The sequence below is a fragment of the Oncorhynchus kisutch genome, linkage group LG13 (assembly GCF_002021735.2).
Source record: "Oncorhynchus kisutch isolate 150728-3 linkage group LG13, Okis_V2, whole genome shotgun sequence".
NCBI lineage: Eukaryota > Metazoa > Chordata > Actinopteri > Salmoniformes > Salmonidae > Oncorhynchus > Oncorhynchus kisutch.
The window spans coordinates 37,402,946-37,430,753 of record NC_034186.2 but is presented as its reverse complement, the minus strand read 5'-3'; the positions used below and the strand labels follow the sequence as shown (position 1 = coordinate 37,430,753).

The window sequence follows — 27,808 nt, the reverse complement described above, 5'->3', positions numbered from 1 at the left end:
AGCAGTCAGAACAGGTTCAATTTTAATCTATGGAAAGTGAAAAAGAAACTTGTATGTGAGGTAATTCCCCCCCACCCCCCCTCTCTCCTTCTGACTTTTTTGGGGAGTGGTATGGGGGACAGATGTGAGAGAGCACTGGCCAATGGTGAGCAAAGGGGGGATGGATTGGACTGCTCTCTGGGTGTCTCTTCTTTTAAAACTCCTGTGCTCTGTCTAACTCACAATCCTCATATGACTGGGTATAGGGACAGGAGCAGGCTTCCAACCAGCATCATCCACACCTGAGAACACTCAAAGACTCTGTAGCCATCCCATTCTGAAAAGAAACACATTTTCCTCTTGACTTGACACTATAATACGGAGAGAAAGAAGTCATCCAAGTTTGTGATTGTGAGAGGGTCACCATGTGGGACTTTACAGAGATGACACTACTCCTGTCTTTCCTGGTGGCAGTGGCTGTGGCTCAAGGTACGTCAAGTTAATGTCCTCACAATGGCATGTTTATTTGAATTAATGATTGATTGCTATAAATTAGCCTACATAAATCTGAGTTTTCAAATATATATACTTTTTAAAAGTGTGAACTGTGTTTTAAGATGTTAATCTATCCCACAAAAAGCAGAATATTTTCCACAAATTTTTCATAATATATTTGACCCTGTGTTTGTATCAATGCCTTTGTTTGAGATGCCATTTAACTGTCACTGTGGTAAGCAATATCATTACTCAAATGAGAGAAGTCCATAAGAGCCAATTCAACACTGCACCCTGAACAGCTTCATCATTCTGACACACTGTCAATGATCCACCGTCTCTAGTAGAGCACTCTTGGTTTCTACAGTAAATGAGGAAAATAGCGACAGCTCTCACGCTTCGATTTAAACGTTTGAAAATGTTGTTAGAATGGTGTTTATGGTAATTCAATACGTGCACAGATGTCTGTCCCCCTGAACTTTAGAAGGTGAGAAAATAGCCTGTCCCAGTGGATGTCAGTGTTGGACCAACAGTGGTCCTTTAAAGGCTTGGACATACCAATGCTGATTTTGGACTGTAACACCGGTGTTACATTAGTGAATACGCCCTTATGTGAAACTAGGGACATTTTGTTTCCATAACTAGGGTTGACAGTGAGCAGAATCAACAACCTCTGCATCATCAAAACAGTAGCTTTGTGAGAAGGTGTTAAAGTTCACAGTAAATATGGTATTGGCACTGACTCTGGCCCTGTGTATAGCTTACTTACATTCTCGTGTTCTTATTTTATTTCTCGTGTGTTTTTGTTCTACTTGTCTTTTTGATTAAAACAATTCTAGTACTACTGCATTGTGAAAGCCAGCAAGAAAGGCATTTCACTGTATGTGACAATAAAAAAAAAAGTGAAACTTGAAACAGTGAGCTATTGTTATGTAAATGCAGCTGAAAAGTACCAGTGGCCTGGCTTTGGCCCCAATTGAGAGCAGGTCCACAGGAGCAATGACCCAGGGAAACACGGGTGCTGGCCCGTGTAGATGGAAACAGAAGTCTGAGCCTTTTTGGGTAAAACACAGGAGTAAATCCTAAATGGAAGTGCACCACAATAGGTTTTGCCGGCTGAGAGAACTCAGCACCTCTGAACAGAGCGACGGACGGAATTCTGCAAACTGATTTTACATGTAGACTTGTGAAAATGTCAGCAGTCAGACATCCATCAGAGGGGTGGTCGACAAAAAAACACAGCGTGCCCGAACGATCGGCGGAAGAACAGCAGATCAACATTCAGTGTGCTGTGTGTGGTCTTTTAGGTGTTAGTGGTTTGATCCTACTGTAGCACCATAGGGATGCTGTCTGTCCCTGCAGGGTTATCCCACCTCTGGAGGTGTTAATCATGTGGTGTTAAGTCATCAGAACGCTCATTTCATTAACACGCTGTCATGTTAATGAGAAGCAGATGGATGTTTGGGGCTTGCTCTGGTCTAGTGGCAACACGTGTTTCTCTGACGTTGATTGTACATCGTCCTTGTGGCTGTAGACTAGTTACAGTATACAGTAAGGCCTAGATTCAATCCGGACCGAGGACAATTGACATTGAAAGGTCATTGCCGATTGAGCCTACATATGCATCGTTTACCGTGAATGCAGTCTCTGTCGATCGGATTGAAGCCAGCCTTGAAGCTGTTATAATGGATGGATAGCCCTGTGATTATTTTAGAATTCAGTGCGTGTACAGTCTTGTTTGTACAGAAAAAGTATCACACTAACTAGGTGTTTGATAGAATGGACAGTGACGAATTCACTCGCCAACACATTGTGGCAGATGTGGTATTTTGTCCCCATCTCACCTCAATACATTAATCAGTAGCTGCAGACACTTCGCGGGACTCAATCTGCACTCTCCAAGAAAACTTTTACTTTTATTTCCCCTCCTGATGCCTCTATCTCACCTTCCCTCCATCATTCTCTTCATCACGCTCAGCATTCAGAGATTTATGACCTGTTTCTCTATTCGGGGAGACAGCTGCTCTGCTCCTGGATGCTGAGCGCTACTGAGGTGCCGAGACGGAACACTGTGACTGACATTACTCAGTCAGTCAGGCTAAACCTAGTCCTAGGTCTTAGTGGAGTGTTTTATATAGCCAAATGCCAGAAGGCTGCCTGTTAATGAACTGTAATGTTCTGTGGCCGTGCCAGTCCTGAGATAGAGGTGGGCCAACTGGGACCATGAAGACGTCGTCTCAGAACTCCAAAATCAATGTTGTCCTGTGCTAATCGGCCTCATTCAGAGAGACTAGCTAATTCTCCAGATGCTTCCACAGACTGACTGGAGAGCAGTGGGCCAGCTAAACCAGTCACCAGGGAGTCTAGCCCATTGACTTTAATGAGAAAGGGAGGGAGAAGAAAGAGATCAAAGTAAGTCCCCTGTATTCCCATCAATCGTCACATCAAGGCCCTTCAAATGAAATGACTCCGGTTTCTCTCCTACCGTTTGATCATGCTGATGTCTGCGTTGAAGGAGCTATGTACACTAGCATTACTTTCTGAGACATAGGAATAGGTTAAGGCTCAAGAAGCAGTTATTTCTCAAGCTCATGTACAGCCATAGTAGAAGCATAGACAAGCACTTGCAGACATACGGTATTACTGGGAAAATACCACTGAGGCCATTAGTTGTTTTTTATAGCTTGAATTAGTACATTTAGTACGGTAGAATAAGTTGACGTGAAGAACACAAAGCCTCTGTTATCCTTTTTTTAAATCCCCCCAAATGTTGTGGTTGATTTGCATCATTAGTTAATGTCTGGGGGAAAACTGTGTTCAGGATAATGGACCACAGATGCTGCTGACCAATAATCAATCAGTAGCTCCCCAACCAGTCCTGCAGCCAAGAGGGAGGGAGGGAGTGGAGTGAGCGAGGGAGGGCGGGAGGGAGGGAGTAGAGTGGAGTGGAGTGACGGAGAGAAGGGAGGGAGGGAGGGAGGGAGGGAGGGAGGGAGGGAGGGAGGGAGGGAGGGAGGGAGTGGAGTGGAGTGGAGTGGAGTGGAGTGAGTGAGTGAGTGAGTGAGTGAGTGAGGGAGGGAGGGAGGGAGGGAGGGAGGGAGGGAGGGAGGGAGGGAGGGAGGGAGGGAGGGAGGGAAGTGGAGTGGAGTGGAGTGAGGGAGTAGAGAGAAGGAGGGAGTGGAGTGAGAGAGGGAGGGAGCGAAAGAGAACAGACCGTCTGATTCTTCCACTACAGTACATCTCAGCCAGAGTATGGGCCAAAGAAACAAAACAGCTTCCACATGTTTGCAAGGCCATGGCATAAACACTCACTCACAGACACACACACATCAAAAACCCTTACTTTCTGTTCTGGGCAATCATTTATGTCCATTAATCCATACTGGATGGCAGAATGAACATTTCAGCCCAATGGTTTGCCACAAACCCTTTTTTCTAAATAAAATGCTTCTGATTTTGGACAAATACCTCCTTATTACCTAAATCCAAATAAGGCCAGGCTCTGTAACAGATGTTTCCAGGGCTCTAATGCTTCACTGCACACGCCTGTTATTACACTTAACTGTGGGGCTGAGGCATGGCAAAGCTGCATCAACACTGTGTGGAGAGACGCTCAGCGTTCAGCCCAACGCTCATCCGCCACTCCATCCAAGCCATTTCATAACACAGAAAAGTGTTTTTACATTTTCTTCTTGTAAAGGCACTGGAATATTTTAAACAACCTCCAGACCTGCTGAAAAGTCTGTGTCTCTGCCAACACACATCTGTCTGGGCTGCCTGTCTAATCTGACTGAAGTCTTTCTCTGGGTATCAAACTTCACAAACATATACTTTTATTTTCTCGCAAATTTTTATTAGCATGAGGCAATGGCCAAGTGTGCATGCTGCTCTGTCGAGGAAAACACCAGGCCGAGCTGCTGAGAAGGCAACAGGGGAATGCCCTTTAGAAGACCCTGCAGTATTAATAGATGGTTTTGTCCTCGTGTACCCTTTATCTAAAGCACAGCACCACATCAAAAGCAGCTTTATGACATGAATGGGAGAATGCTGAACACACCTCAAATAGAAGTGCTACCAGAATAAGGAGCAGAGGCCAGTAGGTACAACAACACCAGGCATACCAGACATTGGCACCAGAATGGCCAAGCCAAGGCAGCTCGGGTGCAGTGGGTTGCTAGCATTACAGAGACAATGCTGGGGCTGGAAAATAAATTCCAACACCCAGTTGAGAGTCTCCCTCCATGACTAATAGAACATTGCCTGGTATTCAGCTTTATTAAGTTAAGCTAGCCTGTGTGTCTATATTAAGGGGGAGAAAGAGGGTCTGTTAATAGGTACAGAAACATACTTGGCACTGTTGTTAATGTATTGTTTCCATTACATGGGACTATACTTTGACCTTTTCCAGTATCTTGTTACTGGGTTGGTGTTTTACGAGGGTCATGGCGGGGTAGGAGAGAGGCCTCTATTAGGGAAGGTTAACCAGGAGTATAGACCTTAAACAGAGGAGAAAATCCGGTTCAGTTTAATTGTGTTTCCTCACACATAAGTGTGTTTTAACACATTTTAGATGAAGTAAAGCCACTCACGTATCATTATCATGAAACAGCGCAGATAAAATCACTGGCTTTTTAAATTCACATATAAAGTGTTAACAAGGCACTCAAAGGAACGTTAACTAGTCAAAGTCAACCACTGGAGCCGAGGCCAGTGCACTTAGACACCTGCCATAGCTGAATACAGAACATAATGTGGCCCTTTGATCAAATATGAATTCCTATATAAAATGCCCTAATGCACCTCATAAAACTACTCTTGTAATCTTTTAACGGTTGAGGTTGCATTATGAAACATCTTGAAGTGGTAAGTGTAAGCAATGTGTCCCTGTTGGAGTAGCCACAGCCTGTAATAGTGCAGTTCTCTGTCCAGTAGATCAAAACCCTGCCTCTTCCAACAAAATACCCAAACAATATCTGTTTCTAATTTCCAAAAGCAGGAAGTAGAATAGGCACAACCCCACACAATTAACTAATGATGGCATTGGTACTTACATACACTCCCTGTAACAAACTGCTCCATCAAGCCATAGCAGTGACTGCAACCCACACATCTTTAAACTCGAATCAAATCAACGTTCATTTAATGCAGCAAGGTCACTTGGACGTGTGTCCAAACCCAGACTGCGAAGACTGACCTGGAACTTAGTGTACGTAATACAAATGAGAAGACAAGCCATTCCCTGGGGTGACCAGCATACTGTGACAAAATGCTCTAAAGTCATGAAATTGGAAGAGAATCGTGTTGGCGTAACAAAAAAGAGCCACAGTCAGCAATAACAACCAGAGAGACTGACGCTGGCCCCTGCATTGGGTGACTTAGTGAATGTGTCCAAAAACTCTGCAGTGTCCCTCCTAAAGCGGTAAGCGCTCTCACAGACAGCCAGTCAGGCCGTGAGACAGTCCATGGTGTGAATGGCTTTCTCAGGCCGCAATGGCTTCAGGCACTTGGTTGGGAACCGAAAGAAAGGACTCCGCTGTTAGCCCTTTGATGCCTAATGCTGCCGCATATGTGGGGAGTGAATAGAAGTGTGTTTGTGTGTGTAACATCAAAGGGAATGACTGCTGTCTGTAAAATTCAACCAGCATAATGACAAGATCAGATGCAGATATAGAGAAGGCAGATGTACAGATGACAAAAAGGGACAGATGGATCTGCTGTGGTCAACTGGACCCAGTTCATTGGCTCCTGGTTCTGCAGGTCCGTGCATTCGGAAAGTGTTACGTTACAGCCTTATTCTAAAACTGATCAAATTAGTTCCCCCCCCCCCATCAATCTACACACAATACCCCATAATAGAAAGCAAAAACAGGTTCAGAAATGTTTGCAAATTTCTTAAAAATAAAAATATCACATTTACATAAGTATTCAGACCCTTTACTCAGTACTTTGTTGAAGCACCTTTGGCAGTGATTTCAGCCTTCTTGCGGTATGATGCTACAAGCTTGGCACACCTGTATGTGGGGAGTTTCTCTTATTCTTCTCTGCAGATCCTCTCAAGCTCTGTCAGGTTGGATGGGGAGCATCGCTGCACAGCTATTTTCAGGTCTCTCCAGAGATGTTTGATCAGGTTCAAGTCTGGGCTCTGGCTGGGCCACTCTGAAGGACATTCAGAGACTTGTCCCGAAGCCACTCCTGCGTTGTCTTGGCTGTGTGTTTAGGGTCGTTGTCCTGTTGGAAGGTGAACCTTCACCCCAGTTGGAGGTCCTGAGCGCTCTGGAGAAGGTTTTCATCAAGGATCTCTCTGTACTTCGTTCTGTTCATCTTTCCCACAATCTTGACTAGTCTCCCAGTCCCTGCCGCTGAAAAACATCCCCACAGTATGATGCTGCCTCCACCATGCTTCACCGTAGAGATAGTGCCAGGTTTCCTACAGATGTGACACTTGGCATTCAGGCCAAGGAGTTCAATCTTGGATACATCAGACCAGATAATCTTGTTTCTCAAGGTCTGTGAGTCCTTTAGGTGCCTTTTGGAAAACTCCAAGCGGGCTGTCATGTGCCTTTTACTGAGGAGTGGCTTTTGCGTGGCCACTATAATATAAATGCCTTATTGGTGGAGCGCTGCAGAGATGGTTGTCCTTCTGGAAGGTTCTCCCATCTTCACAGAGGAACTCTGGAGCTTTGTCAGTGACCATTGAGTTCTTGTTTACCTGACATGCACTGTCCACTGTGGGAATTTATATAGACAGCGGTGTGCCTTTCCAAATCATGTCCAATCAATTGAATTTACCAGCTCAAATTTGAGTCTCATAGCAAAGGTCTGAACACTTATGTAAATAAGGTTTCTAAAAACCTGTTTTTGCTTTGTCATTATGGGGTATTTTGTGCAGATTGACGAGAAGAAAATATGTTGTAGAAATTTTAGAATAATGCTGTAACGTAACAAAATGTGGAAAAAGTCAAGGGGTCTGAATGCATTGTATAATATACCATATATACGTATACCAGGGTATTTGGAAATAGCCACAGGATGGTTTTTCCAATACCGAAACTACAGTATTTCTTTAACATATTTTATTTGTTATACATTTGAATAATTGTATATACTTTAAGTAAATATCTGCAGTTAATTCATGCAATTTGTTAGGAGATAAAGAAGATCGCGTTCTTCATTTCACCTGTCACATAATTTTTCATGATGAAGTTTACTGGTTGTCCCCAGTCACATGGTGTTTGTTTAGAAGCACAACGACAAGAGACTGGATGGAGCCTTGTGAGTTACTCACTGTTGTGCAGCATGTTCCCGGTGATCTAGTTACAGTATAGAATTCACAGCTAAATGTTTGCCATCTAGATATCTTATAAGTATTAAGTTAACAGTCTAAAATGTGCTAAATGCTCTGCAGTTGTGTATTTGGTTAGCTAATTTTGTAGCTAGTTAGCTACCTAGCTAAGTAGTTCGCGTCTTCCAAAATCAAGCTTCGCTTGGCAACAGCAGAGAACCCCTCCTGGATCAAGAGCCTTGCTGGCTTATACTTGTTTTGTACGTGGAGCAAACGGTGAGTAGCATTCTTTTGTTACTTGTATAACTTTATGAACTGGGATGTCTGTCCCGGAAATACTTTAAGTCAGAGACTGTATAAAATGTTCGTAATGCGCTCATTAGTATTTAGTTAGCATTCTCTATTGGATTATACATGTACTTGTTAGCATTGGTAATCTTCGAAATACAAAGGCTCAGGAGGGTTTGAAATGAGCGCCCCTTGTGTTCAGTGCCGGTATTACCGAATATCCCGTATGACAATCTGGATACCGCCCAAGCCTAACACACACCTACATCACCACTGCAGCTACCAGACTCTTATTATGATTTCTAAATACTGCACAATTTAAACACTTGCCCCAGTCCCCATTTCCCCGAAACAAACGTGTAAATATTGGACTATATAATGTGCCTTTATTATACTTGTGCTAAAATCATCATTCTATTCTTCTGAGACATTTACTTTTTGTTCATATTCGTATATTTTATTATTTATTATTGTTGTTGCGTTGTCGAGAAGGAACCTGCAAGTAAGCATTATGTTGGATCGTGTATAACATGTGTATCTCGTACATACAACTAATAAAACTTCAAATTTGCTCAAACCCTAGATCCCAATCCGAGCACTCCGTTCCACCACCTCTGTTCTCTTGACCATCCCAACCCTACGTGAGAGCAGCTCCTACTGAGCCCAGTCAAAGCTCTTCTCTGTCCTGGCATCCCAGTAGTGGAACAAGCTTCCCCCTAAAGTGAGAACAGCGGAGTCCCTGCCAATCTTTCGAAAACCTCTGAAACTCTACCTCTTTGAAGAGCATCTTAAATAACTCTCACGGAAATGCAAATGTCAATCTGGATGGAGCTTTTTCCAGACTGATTGCTGACATTTCCCTAGCTTGCAGGGGCGGCAAAATAGAGTCCGGCTTGTCTTTGTTTTCTGGAAACCCAGACACCCCAGGGGCAGTGTACCGAGATCGGGTAACCCACCCCAAGACTACCCTGTGGCCTTCAACCACGGCCCGCGGAGTGAGACGTAGACATTCCTCTCACATTCACAGACACTCAGATAACCTGATGAGAACACGCAGATCACCCACTATTCAGACATGTAGCTCCGCAAACTAGAAAACCGTCATGCTTCCGCCCCCATAAATCTGGTTCTCCCTGTTGTAAAACGTGGTGGATCCATTGAACAGAGCTCCTGAGGTCACTGTTACAGTATGGTCGTGGTGCAGGTAAGGTTGGTGGTCATGATGTAATGGTGTGGTTTTCCCCATCCAGGACCCATCTGGAACAGCTCTCTGTTTAAGAAGTGGAGCCAGACAGAAAGGAGCAGGAAGCTGGCCTACAACACACTGACTGAGCCACAGCAGACCACAGGTGAGTGAGCTCAATCCTAATGCCACCTGGTTTACCAATAGAACTCGGGAGGGAAGAACTCACACAACACTGTCTTCTGCGCCAGACAGAAGGGTTTTCCCCCTTTGATGTACTGAAACTCCTAGACTTTACACACCCATGGTAAGAGCAGAACATTGACTGTTAATATGTACAGTTTTATAACATACTAGTAACATTAACATACAACCTATCAGAGTTTGGGGTCAAGTTCAATTTTTAGCAAAGGCCAAGGGTGAGACACCATGAGGTTTTTCCCCAATTTATCAACTGAGTCTGAATTGATTTCCAGAAAGGAAATGACCTGCCTGTATTGTGTAATTAATGTTCAGTTCCAACTAGACATTCACATTCCATTATGCTTAGATTCAGTCTGGTGAAACAAGACAATGGTGTTAACTTGTCAGGATCATAGCAGAACAAAAAAATTGCATGGAAATAAGAGTCTATTTTATATTCACGAGTTCAGTTTAACTATTCATTACAAAGTAAGCACAGGAAATTAAAACTAAGTACCTAATGTCACCACAGGGATTAAAATGCACTGGATTTTGATAAATTTGCAAGTGTTTTTAATTGAACAAAGAGACTAGAGGTCACTAGGTCTGTGTTGAGATTGTCTACCTACAACAGCACAGAGAACACATCCTGATAATGTCCCTCAATAGATCACCTCACTTCGCTCCTGATCCCTCCCAAGGGTCTCGTTCCAATGAAGCAATCTATTATTCAGAGAAAGAAAGATCCATGGTATGTTGCTAATGGAATGTAGTGAGGTTGTTTCTTCACATCTTTGGAAATCCTCAGAGCTGAACATGTGACAGACGAAAGCTAGACAGCGTGCCTCTATCCCTTCCGCCCTCCTCATCTGACTACCTGAGTTGAGGCCGCAGGGCTTGGAAAGAGTTTGGTCAACGCAGGATCCCCTGGGTGACTCAACTCAGCAGAAAATGGCAGTAGCAGACTCTTCTCTTAAACGTTGTGACCTCCCTCCTTGTTGTGACCCGTATCTCCCTGTCTTTGTCTCCCTCTGCATGTATGGCAGGTGTGACTGAATGGACGTCCTGGTTCAACATCGACCATCCAGGGGGGAATGGAGACTACGAGCGGTTAGAGGCCATCCGGTTCTACTACAGAGAGAGGGTGTGTGTCCGGCCTGTGGCCATGGAGGCCCGCACCACGGACTGGGTAGCAGCAGCAGAGACTGGGGAGGTGACCCACTCCAGCCTAGAGAAGGGCTTCTGGTGCATCAACAAGGAGCAGCCCTACGGACGCATCTGTTCCAACTACCACGTCCGCTTCCAGTGCCCACCAGGTACCCACAGACCACAATACTCCCTTCACGTGGGTTACAAGGGCCACTTAACACAGTAGCAGATGCATGGCTTATGGACACTAATGATCTGTTTGTCTTTTCCCAAACTGTGAAAGAACTGTGCTTGTACATAGTTAAGTAACAGTTATTTTTGAAAACTTCAGGCCAGCTTACTTGAGTCCATTCTACCCATTCTATCTCAATGTGGAGAACTCACTCACCCTTGTCACTCTGTCTTGTTTCTGTGTGTCCAGTTCAGGCCTACTGGACAGACTGGGCCGCCTGGGGAACCTGCTCTGCTACAGCCTGTAATGACGTGGGCATCCAGGTGCGCAAGAGGAAGTGTATGAGCATCCAGCCCCTGCCCCTGCTGCTGGTGCCCCCATGCCAGGGCCACCACACAGAGAGGGCGGAGTGTGCCACCCCACCATGCGAAGGTACCCTCCCAACACAACCTATACATAGACCTACAGCAGGGGTGTCAAACTCATTCCATGGAGGGCAGAGTGTCTGCTGATTTTTGGTTTCTCCTTTCAATGTGTCCAGTTAAGACCTAGACAACCAGGTGAGGAGAGTTCCTAACTACTGTAATCAGTGACCTTCAAACATGTACAAGGGAGGAATGAAAACCCGCAGACACTCGGCCCTTCGTGGAATGTGATTGACACGTGACGGTACAGTATACCGCGCCAGTCTTTAACATCAAGCCGATCATTATCATGGACCTTTTACCTAATTCCTCCTCTGTCAAGAGACATTCAGCTGATCAGAGTCATCACTGACACGAAGACAATCAGTATCATTCAACTGTAGCCAACAGATCTGAGATGTGGCAGTAGGTACATTAGCCGTTCGGTTGTTTAATAAGTACAAAGACTACGCCCACAGTAAAGCCTTTGGCAGCAGTATAGTTTCTCATACATAAAAGCCTCTTCTCTCTAGCTGTCACATTTCTCCTAACTTCTCCCGAACATGGGCTTCTTTCAATTATCTGTCACTGTCGTAAACACACCTTTTGATGTGTTTAAGGCTCCAAGGGCTTTGATCAGGAGGAGGCTGTCACGGTGCACTTTGCTCCCTAAGGGGAATCAGTAGCAGCACCGTCTCTGCTCTATCCCATAGAGAGGAGGAAACCACCTGACACGCAACACTTTCATCAGTTGACCAGTAGCCTGGCAAAAGTCCTGTGATAATACTTTTACAATGCCTCTTTCCTTCCTCCTTTCTTTAAAGTTACAGTTCAGTTACAGTTTATCATCTGGATCATTAATGTTTACTTTCTGCAATTTGACCAGCCAAGTGGACTCCTTGGAGTCCATGGGGAGCATGCTCGGCGACCTGTGGCAAGGGTCGCAGGATCAGGAGGAGGACCTGTGTGAGAACCTCTGTGACAGTGCAGTGTGTGGGACGAGCGGCGGAAATCCAGAAATGTGGGAAAAATCCATGCCCCCCACGTAAGTTGTAAATCTAAAGAGACAGAGAATATGTCTGTGAAATCAAAATAACAATTCTAATCTAACGTGTAAAAGTATACTGAATGTATTGTGTGTGGGTGTTTATGTGTATGTCTGTGTATCTGCAGCCAATTGTAATCGCGAGTGTCCCAAAGGTCGGCCCAGTGAGGACTGCAGTCGCTGTGTGTGTGAGGGGCACGTGCTCCAGGGAGAGGTCCTCAGTATGTCCGGTGTCCCTGTAGCGGGGGCCAGGATAGCGCTGGCCAGCCAGCCCAAGATCATCCACGCCCGCACTGACTCCAAGGGCCTCTTCAGACTCCCAGGGGTCTGCTCCAGCTCCCCCACCCAGCTCTACATTCACAAGGAGAAGTTTGCCCCCGTTACCACCTCCACCTCCAGCAACAGCACTGGGTCATCCTGGGTACGGGTGGTCCTAAAGTCTGCAGGCGAGTCACGCTTAATAACATTAACAAACAAAAGCCCAATGATAAAGTATGTTCTCTATGTACTTACTACTGGGTTGAGCCAGTCAGTCTGTCTGTATAACCATCCAACCACTAGAGTCAAACTAGGGGAAGGATGTATAAATCAACAATCTGGACCACTGGAGAACAGTCTGAAGTAGTTCAGACCATTACAACCAAATACACTATATATACAGGAGTATATGGACAACCCTTCAAATGAGTGGATTTGGCTATTTCAGCCACACCCATTGCTGACAGGTGTATAAAATTTAATACACAGCCATGCAATCTTCATAGACAAACATTGGCAGTAGAATGGCTTTACTGAAGAGCTCAGTGACTTTCAATTTAGCACCGTCATAGGTTGCCACCTTTCCAACAAGTCAGTTTGTCAAATTTCTGCCCTGCTAGAGCTGACCAGGTCAACTGTAAGTGCTGTTACTGTGAAGTGGAAACGTCTAGCAGCAACAATGGCTCAGTCGCGAAGTGGTAGGCCACACAAGCTTACAGAACGAGACCGCAGAGTGCTGTAGTGTGTACAAATCATCTGTCCTCTGTTGCAACACTCACTACCGAGTTCCAAACTGCCTCTAGAGGCAACTTCAGCACAATAATTGTTTGTCGGGAGTTTCATGAACTGGGTTTTCATGGCCGAGCAGCCGCTCACAAGCCTAAGATCACCATGTGCAACGCAAAGCGTTGGCTGGAGTGGTGTCAAGCTCGCCGCCATTGGACTCTGGAGCAGTGGAAACATTTTCTGGAGTGATGAATCACGCATCTGGCAGTCCCACGGACAAATTTGGGTTTGCCGGATGCCAGGAGAACGCTTCCTGCCCTAATGTATAGTGCCAACTGTAACATTTGGTGGAGGAGGAATAATGGTCTGGGGCTCTTTTTCATGGTTCAGGCTAGGCCCCTTAATTCCAGTGAAGGGAAATATCAACTTTACTCTACAATGACATTTTAGATGATTCTGTGCTTCCACAGAATCCAACTTTGTGACAACAGTTTGAGGAAGCCCCTTCCTGTTTCAGCATGACAATGCCCCCACGCACAAAGTGAGGTCCATACAGAAATAGTTTGTAGAAATTGGTGTGGAAGAACTTGACTGGCCTGTACAGAGCTCTGACCTCAACCCCATCGAACACCTTTGGGATGAATTGGAACGCCGACTGCGAGCCAGGCCTCATCGCCCAACATCAGTGCCCGACCTCACTAATGCTCTTGTGGCTGAATGGAAGCAAGTTCCTGCAGCAATGTTCCAACATCTAGTGGAAAGCCTTCCCAGAAGAGAGGAGGCTGTTGTAGAAGCAAAAGGGGGACCAACTCCATATGAATGACCATGATTTGGGAAGGAGATGTTCGACCAGCAGGTGTCATGTAGTGTATATACAGTGAGGCCTGGAATTATTGGATCAATTGATTAAATATCAGCAAAAAATACTGTAAAATAAACATTGCAAATGTATGCCAAACAAAAAAACAATGATTGCAAAGTTAAACAAACCATAGAACTCTATGCAAAAAGACCACTTCTAACAATTTCCATTTAACATTTTTACAAAAACATATTTACTTGAAAAACTGCAGATGCAAAGTTTGATAACAGAATGACTGTACCAACAGCAAAAACCATCATTCTGTTACCAAACTCTGCAGTGTTGTTCAAGTAAACTATTAAAGGTAGTCCTTGTGCATAGAGTTGTATGGTTTGTTTAACTTTGCAATCATTGTTTTTTTTATTTGACAAACATTTTAAAGTGAAAAATCTGAGTCTCCGCATAACTGTGGAATTGCCTTGAGCTATATTGCATTGCTCATTTAATTTTTTAGAAATTAATTTATTTTATTTTAATACAATTGCTAAGAGAAAGATTTTGTTTAACAGGTAATTAAAAAATATCTAAAAATGATAGGGGTCAAAATGATTGGCTCCCCTGTTTTCAATACTCCAGCACCCTTCCCTTGCGAGGATAACGACACTGAGACTTTTCCCCAAAAAATGTATGAGTTGGAGAACACATTGGGAGGGATCTCAGACTATTCCTCCATACAGAATCCTTCCAGATCCTTGATATCCTTCGTCTGCCCTCTTCAATTCTAACCACAGGTCCGGAAACTGAGATGGCCATTGCAAAATGTTTATTTTGAGGGTCAATTAACAATTTCTTTGTGGAATTTGAGGTTTTTGGGGTTATTGCCTTGTTGGAAGATTAACTTGGGGCCAAGTTTCAGCCTCCCCTTGTTTAGGTCAACGGGCATTATGAACTTTACCAAGTACCAGGACATTTGAGCCAAAAACCTGGTTGCCTCTGCCAGGAGGCTGAAAATTGTCCATAAGTGAATCTTTTAGCAAGACAATACCAAAAGTACACATCAAAAGCCACAAAGATATTGATATTTGACCATAAAATCAACATTTTGCAATGGCCATCTCATTCTCCAGACTTGAGCCCCATTGAAAACCTGCGGTATCAAATTGTATTAGTCACATACACCGAATACAACATTTCACCTTACAGTGAACTGCTTACTTACGAGCCCCTAACCGACAGTGCAGTTAAAAAAACAAACATATAAGAGATAAAAGTAACAAGTAATTAAAGTGCAGCAGTAAAAAATAACAATATATACAGGGGGCTCATAAGAGTCAATGTGCGGGGGCACCGGTTATTTGAGGTAGTATGTACATGTAGGTAGAGTTTAATTAAAGTGACTATGCATAGATGACAACAGAGTGGCAGTGATGTGGGGGGGGGCAATGTGAATAGTCTCGGTAGCCATTTGACTAGATGTTCAGGAGTCTTATGGCTTGGGGGTAGAAGCTGTTTAGAAGCCTCTTGGACCTAGACTTGGCGCTCTGGTACCGCTTGCCGTGTGGTAGCAGAGAGAACCGTGTATGACTAGGGTGGCTGGAGTTTTTGACCATTTGTAGGGCCTTCCTCTGACACCGCCTGGTATAGAGGTCCTGAATGGCAGGAAGCTTGTCCCCAGTGATTTACTGGGCCGTTCGCACGACCCTCTCTAGTGTCTTGCGGTTGGAGGCCGAGCAGTTGCCATACCAGGCAGTGATGCAACCAATGGTGTTGAACGCTGAGCTGTAGTTAATGAATAGCATTCTCTCGATGGTGCAGTTGTTGAAACTTTTAAGGATCTAAGAACCCATACCAAATCTTTTCAGTCTCCTGAGGGGGAATAGGTTCTGTCGTTCCCGCTTCAAAGAAGGTCATGGTGTTCTTGGATCATGTAAGTTTGTTGATGTGGACACCAAGGAACTTGAAGCTCTCAATCTGCTCCACTGCAGCCCCGTCGATGAGAATGTGGGCGTGCTCGGTCCTCTTTTTCCTGTAGTCCACAATCATTTCCTTTGTCTTGATCACGTTGAGGAACAGGTTGTTATCCTGGTACCACATGGCCACGTCTCTGACCTCTTCCCTATAGGTGGTCTCGTTGTTGTCGGTGATCAAGCCTACCACCGTTGTGTCATCTGCAAATTAAATGATGGTGTTGGAGTCGTGCCTGGCCGTGCAGTCATGAATGAACAGGGAGTACAGGAGTGGGCTGAGCATGCACCCCTGAGGGGCCCCTGTGTTGAGGATCAGCGTGGCGGATGTGTTGTTACCTACACTTACCACCTGGGGGCGGCCCGTCAGGAAGTCCAGGATCTAGTTGCAGAGGGAAGTGTTTAGTCCCAGTGTAGCTTATTGATGAGCTTTGAGGGCACTATGGTGTTGAACGCTGAGCTGTAGTCAATGAATAGCATTCTCACATAGGTGTTCCTTTTGTCCAGGTGGGAAAGGGCAGTGTGGAGTGCAATAGAGACTGCATCATCTATGGGTCTGTTGGGGCGGTATGCAAATTGGAGTGGGTCTGGGGTTTCTGGGAATTGAAGATGGCTGTCCATAAGTGCAGATGAAGGATATCAAGGATCTGGAAGGAATCTGTATGAAGGAATGGTCTAAGATCCCTCTCAATATGTTCTCCAATCTCATTAAACATTGTGACAACTGCTGACGTAAAAAGGGCTTTATAAAATACATTTGATTGAAAAGGCTGGGTTTTGTTATTCTCGCAATGGGAGAGTGCTGCACTATTGAAAATGAAGATTAAGGATTTTTTTTGTATTACTTGTTAAACAAAATATTTGTAAAAATCTATGTTTTTGAGCATACAATATAGTTCAGTATTTGTATTTATTTTATAAAGTATTTTTTGCTCATCTTTATCAAGGGATCCAATCATTCCGGACCTCGCTGTATGTGGAAACTAAACACAGGTGCAGTTACAGGGGCAGTATTTTAACCATAATCACACCAATCATTTTTCATAAGTACAGAGACCAACAAGAGTTTAAACTGTAGGCCTGATGAAGTTTTATGGAATCATGATGCCTCGGTGGTACCATTCACAACAGTTTCGGAGCCAGGTTTTTAAGGATTTGTTTCCTACTGCTTTGCAGAGAAGCCATATGTTGTAAAGCACCCGGAGGACAAAGTACGCTACGAGGGACAGCGTGTGATGTTGTGCTGCAAGGCAACAGGGTCGCCCATGCCTGACAAATACTACTGGTAAGATAATGCATTTATTTTTAAATTCTGGAAAAATCCTCCAAGTTTTATTTTAATCATAGATGCCATTAAAAAGTTAAACAGAACATTCTAATAAGCTATTTTAACATTTAAAATAATGGCATGTTCTCCTTTCCAGGTACCACAATGGGACCCTACTAGATAGGAATGTGTTTAAATACGAAGAGGATCTGCTGTTGAGAGGCCTGAAGCCAGAGCAGACTGGACATTACTACTGTAAAGCCAGCAGCCAAACAGGCAGCAGCAAGTCTTCACAGGCATTCCTCACTGTTATCGGTATGTATAGACCTTATCCATCAAATCCTATACTAACTGTACCTATACTGTACTTGTAGAAATGAACAGTAAGGGAAGGATGCTGGATGAAGTAAACTGAATGAGAAAGGGAAAAAAAAAAAAACTTCAACCAATTTGACTGTATCTGTTGCAACATTTTTTTAAAAATACACCCAAGGAAAATAAGATCATTAAATATCAAGGGCCACAGAATCTGGCAGCACGTGGAGCAGTAAGGTTTTATTATGTTTACATTGGTCGAAAGCAGCCTTGTCTAAACAAATCTTCTTTACCGAGAAATCCTGGACACAGTAAAAACCCAAATCCCAGTTCTCCAGAGCTCCCCGTATTGAAGTGAAATCATGGACACAGTAAAAACCCAAATCCCAGTTCTCCAGAGCTCCCCGTATTGAAGTGAAATCCTGGACACAGTAAAAACCCAAATCCCAGTTCTCCAGAGCTCCCCGTATTGAAGTGAAATCCTGGACACAGTAAAAACCCAAATCCCAGTTCTCCAGAGCTCCCCTTATTGAAGTGAAATCCTGGACACAGTAAAAACCCAAATCCCAGTTCTCCAGAGCTCCCCGTATTGAAGTGAAATCCTGGACAAGGTAAAAACCCAAATCCCAGTTCTCCAGAGCTCCCCGTATTGAAGTGAAATCCTGGACACAGTAAAAACCCAAATCCCAGTTCTCCAGAGCTCCCCGTATTGAAGTGAAATCCTGGACACAGTAAAAACCCAAATCCCAGTTCTCCAGAGCTCCCCTTATTGAAGTGAAATCCTGGACACAGTAAAAACCCAAATCCCAGTTCTCCAGAGCTCCCCGTATTGAAGTGAAATCCTGGACACAGTAAAAACCCAAATCCCAGTTCTCCAGAGCTCCCCGTATTGAAGTGAAATCCTGGACACAGTAAAAACCCAAATCCCAGTTCTCCAGAGCTCCCCGTATTGAAGTGAAATCCTGGACACAGTAAAAACCCAAATCCCAGTTCTCCAGAGCTCCCCGTATTGAAGTGAAATCCTGGACACAGTAAAAACCCAAATCCCAGTTCTCCAGAGCTCCCCGTATTGAAGTGAAATCATGGACACAGTAAAAACCCAAATCCCAGTTCTCCAGAGCTCCCCGTATTGAAGTGAAATCCTGGACACAGTAAAAACCCAAATCCCAGTTCTCCAGAGCTCCCCGTATTGAAGTGAAATCCTGGACACAGTAAAAACCCAAATCCCAGTTCTCCAGAGCTCCCCTTATTGAAGTGAAATCCTGGACACAGTAAAAACCCAAATCCCAGTTCTCCAGAGCTCCCCGTATTGAAGTGAAATCCTGGACACAGTAAAAACCCAAATCCTAGTTCTCCAGAGCTCCCCGTATTGAAGTGAAATCCTGGACACAGTAAAAACCCAAATCCCAGTTCTCCAGAGCTCCCCGTATTGAAGTGAAATCCAAGATTGACAATAAATCCTGTTCTTTTTTTTGGTTACCAAGTCAGAGAAGAATACGTTTCCACATCCTTGCGGGATAGATACACATTGTGCATATTCCCCAGTTGCTTGTTAGCCACGATATAGATTGACAAATAGGGTTTGCGGAGGAGTGTGCTAAAGCAATCAGCCCCGGGCTACAGCCTGAGAGATTTGCCCCTGTGACTAGACCAACAACACCTGGAGCATCAAGGGTCTTAGTGGTGAATGATGAACCTGCTTCACACTACCAGCCCAGTGTGGTTCCCTTCACTAGGGAACATTAGGCTACACTCCAGTTAATTAATAAAATATTCAATTCAATTAATTCATATTAAAAAGACAGGACTACAGATGTAGGGTCTTTCCTGAAATGCAGGAAATGTCAAACTTGTAGTGTATTTGAGGTTTAAGAAAGCTTCTTAAGTTTGTAATTTCCACTTTGAAATGTCAGACTTGATTTTCCATTACTAAAAAATGTATTAACCCCTACAAAAATGTCCATTAATTATAATCCACATAATTCAAATATCTTATTGCTGCAGGATTATTTTCCTGCTGTCTCAATTTAAGATCTTACATCTGTACCATTTTCCTATCGTTTCTTTTAGTTGTAATTTTAATTAGTTTTTGAAAGAACGCAAAGGGACCAGGGACGGAAATTACACATTGGGCTAATCAGACTGTTCCATCTGTCTGCAATAATCTTCTTATTTGGAGGATGTGGAGTTTAACAGGAACACTGGAGCGTATACTCAGCCATGATGTCATGCACATGAATCATTTTGCCAACATTTGGGTAAACAAAAATATTTTCTTTCCAATTTCCATCTGGATGGTTGGTGAACAATTGTTCTCCTGAAGTTCACATCTAATTACCCCATTATGAATGATTTGTTGTGCAACTTGGCTAATCGTGGTTGTCGCTCAGCATGTGGACAGAGAGAGAACGTGTGTTTAAGTGAACACTTTACATTGCGTATCCTTTACCATGTAGTTACCTTCATTGTACCTTGATAACCACAATGCAATTAACCAGCATTGCATAACCACCAGATACCTATAAGAACAACACTACTCTTTTTTTCCCACTGAGAATAAAGGAAACCTCTAAATGTTGTTCATATTACCATAGTTACAGGTATTGTTATTGCATACTAATTACACTAATGCTCCCTATGAAAATGAAATTCTAGGTAATTACATGTTAATGTGAAGTATGACAGAGTGGGCCATTTGCATCTGTTTTTTGTATGAAATAAGTAAATGAGTAAATGTACTCCTGTATGCGCATATGCTTGTATGTTTACAGCCATAAAATACAAGTGTATTCTCATTGCTAACTCTGTGTTTTGTATTCCACAGCTAAAGGCACACCGGCATGCAACCCCACTCCTGAGAACCACCTCATCAGACTGCCCATGGACTGTGTTCAGCCTGGGACGGACTCTATGTTATACAACGCCGGCCGCTGCCCCCACAACAAGTGTGCAGGCTCCCTGGACTTTGACCTGCGCTGCAGGGATGGAGGTGGCTACTGCTGTGGGGTCCAGAAGATGGAGAGCCGGGTAATAGACTGTGGGAGCTACAGCCTGCCCATCAAAGCGGTAACTGAGTGTGGCTGCCAGAAGTGTGTAGTGCCCAAGGTGCTGGTACGTGGCAGGGTGGTCACAGCAGACAACGATGAACCACTGCGTTTTGGGCACATGTACATTGGCAAGGAGAGAGTAGGCACCACAGGGTACAAAGGAGGCTTCACACTCAATATAACCCCAGACACAGAGAGGCTAGTAGTCAACTTTGTGGATCCCACGCAGAAGTTCATTGACACTCCTAAGGTGTTTATCTTCGACAGGAGAGGGGGGTCTGTTTACCATGACGTGAAGGTGATGAGAAAGCAGGAACCTATTGATATCAATGCTGGAGAAACAAATACCATTGACTTAGGAGAAATTAAAGGGGAGGACCCTATTGGACAGATCATCATACCTCCAAATTCTTTCCACAGGAATAATGGGGAGGTGTACAAAGGTACAGTGAAAGCCAGTGTCACCTTCATTGACCCCAGGAACATCACCACAGCTGCTGCCGCTCCTGGTGAGCTCAACTTTGTGGACGATGAGGGTGACATGCTTCCACTGAGGACATATGGGATGTTTTCTGTTGACTTCAGAGATGAGGCGAACCAGGAAGTCCTGGGGGCTGGAGCAGTCCAAGTACTCCTAGACACGCAGCACGTCAAAATGCAAGCTCACATTCCCAAAATGAAACTGTGGTCCCTCAACCCAGACACAGGTATCTGGGAGGAGGAGAGTGACTTTCACTACACTCAGACCACATCTGGTGGTAATGGGAGGAGCAAGCGAGAGGAGCGCACTTTCCTCATAGGTAACATGGAAATCAGGGAGCGTCGACTTTTCAACCTGGACGTGCCTGAGAACCGCCGCTGCTACGTCAAAGTGCGGGCGTACATGAATGACAAGTTCCTGAACACTGAGCAGCTGGAAGGTGTGGTCATCAGCCTGATAAACCTGGAGCCCAAGCCTGGCTTCTCCTCTAACCCCAGAGCATGGGGTCGCTTTGACAGTGTGATAACCGGACCCAATGGAGCTTGCCTGCCAGCCTTCTGTGATGCCCAGGTGCCTGATGCTTACACAGCTTATGTCACAGGAGTTATGGGTGGTGAAGAGCTGGAGGCAGCTCCCTCAACCCCAAAGATGAACCCAAACATCATTGGAGTGTCTCAGCCATACTTAGACAAGATAGACTACCAGCGATCAGACCACGATGATCCAGCTCTCAAGAAAACAGCCTTCAGAATCAACTTGGCAAAACCCAACCCCAACAATGTGGAAGAGACCAATGGACCAATATACCCCTATCAGAGTTTAATAGACTGTGAAAATGCTGGAGTCGATGCCAACCACTTCCGATTCTTCAGAGTGGAAAAGGACAAATACGAATACAATGTTGTGCCCTTCCAAGAGAACGACTTAACATCGTGGACGGGTGACTACCACTCCTGGTGGCCCAACCCTCAGGAGTTCAGGGCTTGCTACATCAAGGTCAAGATCCAGGGGCAAAAGGAGGTCATGATAAGGTCACAGAACCATGGAGGCACCCACCCTGAGACCGCAGGTCAGCTGTACGGTATAAGAGACATCCGCAGCACCCGTGACATGCATGTGGCCAACACCTCCGCAGCTTGCCTCGAGTTCAAGTGCAGTGGCATGCTCTTCGACCAAGCCGCAGTCGACAGGTCCCTCATATCAGTCCTCCCACAGGGAAACTGTCGGAGAGTGGGCGTCAACAGCCTGCTAAAGGAGTACCTGACCAAGCACCCCCCTACCTCACCGAACAACGAGTCCCATGCCTTCAACATGCTGGGCCCTGTCGACCCCTTGGGGCACAACTATGGCATTTACACGGTCACAGACCAGAACCCTAGGGTGGCAAAAGAGATCGCCATCGGACGCTGCTTTGACGGTACCTCTGACGGGTTCTCCAGGGAGATGAAGTCAGACACTGGAGTTGCTCTGACCTTCAGCTGCCCAGAAAGGACTGTGACCAGGGAGAGTCTCTTCCAACGCCTCCAGACGAACCCCAGCCAGACTCTTTCTCAGATGGCCCGGGACATGCGGGAGGCGCAGGGGCTGCAGGTCCGGGGAAGGTCCTCCCGGGTGGTGACCTACCCCTCTGGTTCCAGCAGCCGCAGATCCAGCTCTACCAGGAGAAGATCCACGATGCGTGCACAGGACAGGCAGTAGATCTGCCGTTAAGTGAGTTACAAGTTTTCGTTGAGCCACAGAATGAAAATTGTTAGTGCGTGTAAAGTTTTCCTAACACCTTTCAATCTACTCTTAGGTCTTTGGGTTGGAAATAAAGAAGATGGCGTCCTCACAACCAAATAATGAAATGTCAAGTTGGGTCAGCTTGGTGATGTTGGATGTGAACTTTCTCTGAACAGCACGGTACTCTATTGAAACAGTAACCATTCCGGCAAAACCACACGGAGGAGAGAAATTAAGACATGCATTTTCTCTGAAACTTACTTGAAGGGTTTGGCAATAAATATCCATATTAATTTTATTATTTGAGAAGAACTACATTTCTTTAGCTTTCATCAGTCCAGCAAAGGACATTAATTTAATTGGCGTTAATAGGCTTTTATGAAGGAAACGACCAAATCAATTTCTGAGAAATCAAGTTTATATTTGGATTTGTAGCGTTCCACATTAACCATTGTGGTCGTCTTTTCTGATGTCTATGATCGCATGAGTTATAACCAACTGTAAAAGCCAGTCTAAATGCTAAACACTTCCTAATTGGCCAAAGCTTTCCATTGTACTCACGAGTCCCTCAAAGTCAGAGGAACATCAGGTCCTAGTGATCCAGTCTGTTTGTAACAGACAGTGGGCCCCTTTTCTAGAAACCGGGAAGTATTCTCTGCCAAGAAGAGGCCTATTTAAGATGCATTGAGGTGCAAGGAATTATTGTTCTCTGATCCTAGGACGCTCTTTTTAATACCCTTGTTTCTAGGTAAAAAAAATAATCATGTTTAGCATGTCACATTGCCAACTGCGATCCAGACAAACTTTACTGTAACTTAACTACAACATGCATCAGGACCCTAGCCAAGACAAGCATCCCGTAACAGATTTCACCAGTAGACTAAACAGAGCCTGCGGTATGGGACCTGGGAGAAGAGATTGTGAGGAATGACACAATTACCTTCAGCCCTCACTTCCCACAAAGTCCCCAAGTACTCATCCAACACACCTCTGTCTGTTCTTCAACATCCCTTGTGCGTTACTGTCAGGAATGTAAAAAACAAAACAAATAAACAACAGACATGAAAACCCTATTTATACATAGCAGAGAATTAGCTAGACTAATTCTGAGACTGTATTGTTGTTTGGTGTGGGGGGGATGTCTGTCTTTGTCTCATGAAGTGCAATAGCTATATTCCATTTTGACTTGAGAGCCCTTGCAAATCATCATGTGACAAGCCAATATACTGTACTTGGTACTGCTGGTAAATAGGGTAAATCCTTCAGTATACAGTGCATTTGGAAAGTTTTCAGACCTCTTGACTTTTTCCTATTATTTTATACGTTACAGCATTATTGTAAAATTGATTAAATTACATTTTTTCCTCATCAATCTACACACAATGCCCAATTATGACAAAGCCAAAACTGTTTTTTAGAAATTGCCATAGATTTGCAAATGTATTAAACTCCGTAAGTATTCAGACCCTTTGCGTTGAGACTCTAAATTGAGCTCAGGTGCATCCTGTTTCCATTGATCATCCTTCAGATGTTTCTACAACTTGATTGGAGTCCACCTGTGGTAAATTGTATTGATTGTACATGATTTGGAAAATCCCACAGTTGACAGTGCATGTCAGAGCAAAAACCAAACCATAAGGTTGAAGGAATTGTCCGTAGAGCACTGAGACAGGATTGTGTCGAGGCACAGATCTGGGGAAGGGCACCAAAAATGTTATGCAGCATTGAAGGTCCCCAAGAACATGGCCTCCATCAATCTTAAATGGTTCCTCTGTGAAGATGGGAGAACCTTCCAGAAGGACAACCATCTCTGCAGCACTCCACCAATCAGGCTTTTATGGTAGGGTGGCCAGATGGAAGCCACTCCTCAGTGAAAAGGCACATGACAGCCCGCTCGGAGTTTGCCAAAAAGCACCTAAAGGACTCTCAGACCATGAGAAACAAGATTCTCTGGTCTGATGAAACCAAGATTGAACACTTTGGCCTGAATGCCAAGCATCACATCTGGAGGAAACCTGGCACCATCCCTACAGTGAAGCATGGGGATGTTTTTCAGCGGCAGGGACTTGGAGACTAGTCATGATGGAGGGAAAGATTAACTGAGCAAAGTACAAAGAGATCCCTGAATAAAAGCTTCTCCAGTGTGCTCAGGACCTTCCAACAGGACAACGACCCTAAGCACACATCCTAGACAACACAGGAGTGGCTTTGGGACAAGTCTCTGAATGTCCTTGAGTGGCCCAGCCAGAGCCTGGACTTGAACCCGATCGAACATCTCTGGAAAGAACTGAAAATAGCTATGCAGCTATGCTCCCCATCCAACCTGACAGAGCTTGAGAGGATCTGCAGAGAAGAATGGGAGAAACTCCCCAAGCTTGTCGTGTCATACCTATGACTCAAGTCTGTTGAAGCACCTTAGGCAGGGATTACAAAGTACTGAGTGAAGGGTCTGAATACTTATGTAAATAGTATATCTGTTTTTTTTGTAATACATTTACCAACATTTCAACAACAACAAAAAGGTTTTGCTTTGTCATTATGGGGTACTGTGTGTAGATTGATGAGGGGAAACAAACAATTTAATCAATTTTAGAATAAAGTTTTAATGTAACAAAATGTGGAAAACGTCAAGGGTTCTGAATACTTTTCGAATGCACTGTACTTAAGCAATAAGGCCTGAGGTGGTGTGGTATATGGTCAATATACCAGGGACAGGGCTGTTCTTTGCACGACGCAACGCAGAGTGCCTGAATACAGCCCTTAGCCGTGGTATATTGGCAATATACCACAAACCCCTGAGGTCCCTTATTGCTATTATAAACTGGTTACCAAGGTACTGTAATTAGAGCATTAAAAATACAAACCTGTGGTATACAGTCTGATATACCATGGCTTTCAGCCAATCAGCAAACAGGGCTCGAACCCCCCGTTTATAATAAAGATATTTATAAGGGAGCTTGTAGAGGATTCCTTTGCATTACAGTGAATAACCATAATTCAAATGTTAGGTCATCGTTTTACATAGTCTGTGTCAAGTATACTTCGGCAATCTGCTCTGATAACTTTTCATATCTTGCTGCATGACTCATAAACTTTTAGCATTAATTGTACAATCATATTTTCAGCTACAGAGAACACAGTACCTTTCCAGAGGGAAAAATACATCTCAACTGTACTGTTTTCCAGTAGCAACTAAACAACTTATTACTAGAGTTAAGTTGCAGACACACCTTAGTCTATTACAGGACCAATTCCATGTGTTTCCCAATGGGAAAATACATTCTGGAAAAATGAATCTTTATTTAAACAATCCCTCAGTAGAACCAATATTGAGCATACCATCTTTCTACCCCTCACTGAGTATGAGTTTTAGAGGCTCTCCAGTGCTTTGGCAGTACAGTGGCAAGTGGGAAGATGTTCAAGGAGGCCTATTTAATTGGATTCTGTAATTGGAGGAAAGTTCCCCATTGATAATAGGTCCAAACTTCTATGTAGTGGGTGGCTGTGGGTCCCTTCAGACCGTTGGAGAGCTCCTAGAGCTGAACTAATCCAAACCCAAATGAGTGTCTGTGGACTACAGAGGCGGCAAACAGGTCTGGCACGTTATCAGCGCAGTCGTTAATTAGGAAATAAATGACAAATACTCTTGGGAGCACTTTAAAGAGTTTGAACAAGTCTTTCATAAAAGCCAAACAAGTTGATTTCCAGACTGCCGTTGGATATGATTTAGGCCCAAGAGGTCAAGTCCATTCAACATTAAAATGACCCTACTATTAAATTAGCTGAAAAATCAAGGTGTTTTCTTACATTTCAGTCAGCAAAACATGAGCCAAAAATAGGACAATTAAATAGATGTGCCACATTTACTTTGAGATCAAATAGATTATACAAATCTATTGTAAATTGCCTATGAAGAGCAACATGTGGAAATGATGGTTTATGGTCCTCTAGTCATTATCAATGACTTCTGCCATCATGGGCCTGTTAAACCCTCTTAGCATGGAGAGTCCACCTAAGCAGATTGTTGCAGCATCTGTGATGATCACTCCCAACTCCTATTCACCACTGAATGGTGTCTGAGCTATTGGGACAACTGGAGGACATGTAATACCAAAGATATCCAGAGGAGTCATTTGTGAGAGAAGGATGAGATTATGGTAGATGTTTCATAGAGAGGCTATGGGGCGAGGTTGAGATACAGAGCAAGTCTTAACTGCCAATGTTACGTTACGTAACACATCAAGTGAGAAAAATAGTAAGGAATATCCAAACAGTCTCTTTGTCTTTCAGAGGATTTCAAAGTAGATCTTTAAGAGCTGGATGACTTTGTTAAATGAGTTGAAAATAATGTTGGGAGTTTCCTAACTCATATAACAAGGAGAAAGAAAGTTTTCCCATTTCAAATTTAGAAACTTGACAATTTGTGGAAAAAAATGTTGATTTATTTTTTTAATAAATAAGTCATAGCCAAATGACATGATTCCCTATGACTCCAGATACTGTCTCAGGTTCTAACAATTCCAAGACAGGCCCATGCTTCACAATTCACATAGGTGATTAAATAACAATTCAAATTTTCTCCCGGTTTTCACCACTTCTCCATTGCAATTCAGCAGTCTTGTATTACTACTCGTCCTGTCGAATACTAGACACTATACAGCCCTGCCTTGGCCTCGGGTTGTTTTCTGAGTGTGCTTGTGCCATCAGCATGATGAGTGCATGCATCTGTCCTCTCCTGTACTGTCTGGCCGCTCTGACTTATTTTGGAATATCCTCTGGTGAAGCGAGCAATGGATATTTCCACCTAGCCTATAAAGAGAGACTTGTATAGTTGCCACTGTGCTCTGGGAGAAGTCTTGGGCCCCCATCAACACATTATATAAATCAATTCCTGAGAATTCTCTGTAAATCATTATGTAACATGTATTGCATGGCGTTGCCCATTTGTTTTTCTTTTTCATATGGTTTTTATGTGTAAATTGTGTATTGTATGACATTTACTAAATGTATGAGGAATTGTAAATAAACCTTTGACTTTTCTGGTGA

General features: G+C 44.0%; 1 protein-coding gene across 1 annotated transcript; it reads left to right on the top strand.

Annotated features, from left to right (window-relative positions):
• Positions 1 to 240: 240 nt before the first annotated feature.
• LOC109902961 (cartilage intermediate layer protein 1) lies at positions 241 to 27,808 on the top strand. Its single transcript, XM_031786168.1, has 10 exons — positions 241 to 468; positions 9,295 to 9,393; positions 10,457 to 10,726; positions 10,981 to 11,163; positions 12,022 to 12,180; positions 12,309 to 12,626; positions 17,107 to 17,215; positions 17,355 to 17,512; positions 20,337 to 22,750; positions 22,836 to 27,808. Exons 1-9 carry the CDS (start codon positions 405 to 407, stop codon positions 22,736 to 22,738), a joined length of 3,762 nt encoding a protein of 1,253 aa, XP_031642028.1. The 5' UTR covers positions 241 to 404; the 3' UTR covers positions 22,739 to 22,750; positions 22,836 to 27,808.

Excerpts from the sequence above, each read along its gene's own strand:
- LOC109902961 (XM_031786168.1), top strand. The coding sequence starts at position 405 with ATGTGGGACTTTACAGAGATGACACTACTCCTGTCTTTCCTGGTGGCA. Across the intron at positions 469-9,294 it reads GGCAGTGGCTGTGGCTCAAG|GACCCATCTGGAACAGCTCT; the intron begins GTACGTCAAGTT and ends TTCCCCATCCAG. Across the intron at positions 17,216-17,354 it reads ATGCCTGACAAATACTACTG|GTACCACAATGGGACCCTAC; the intron begins GTAAGATAATGC and ends TCTCCTTTCCAG.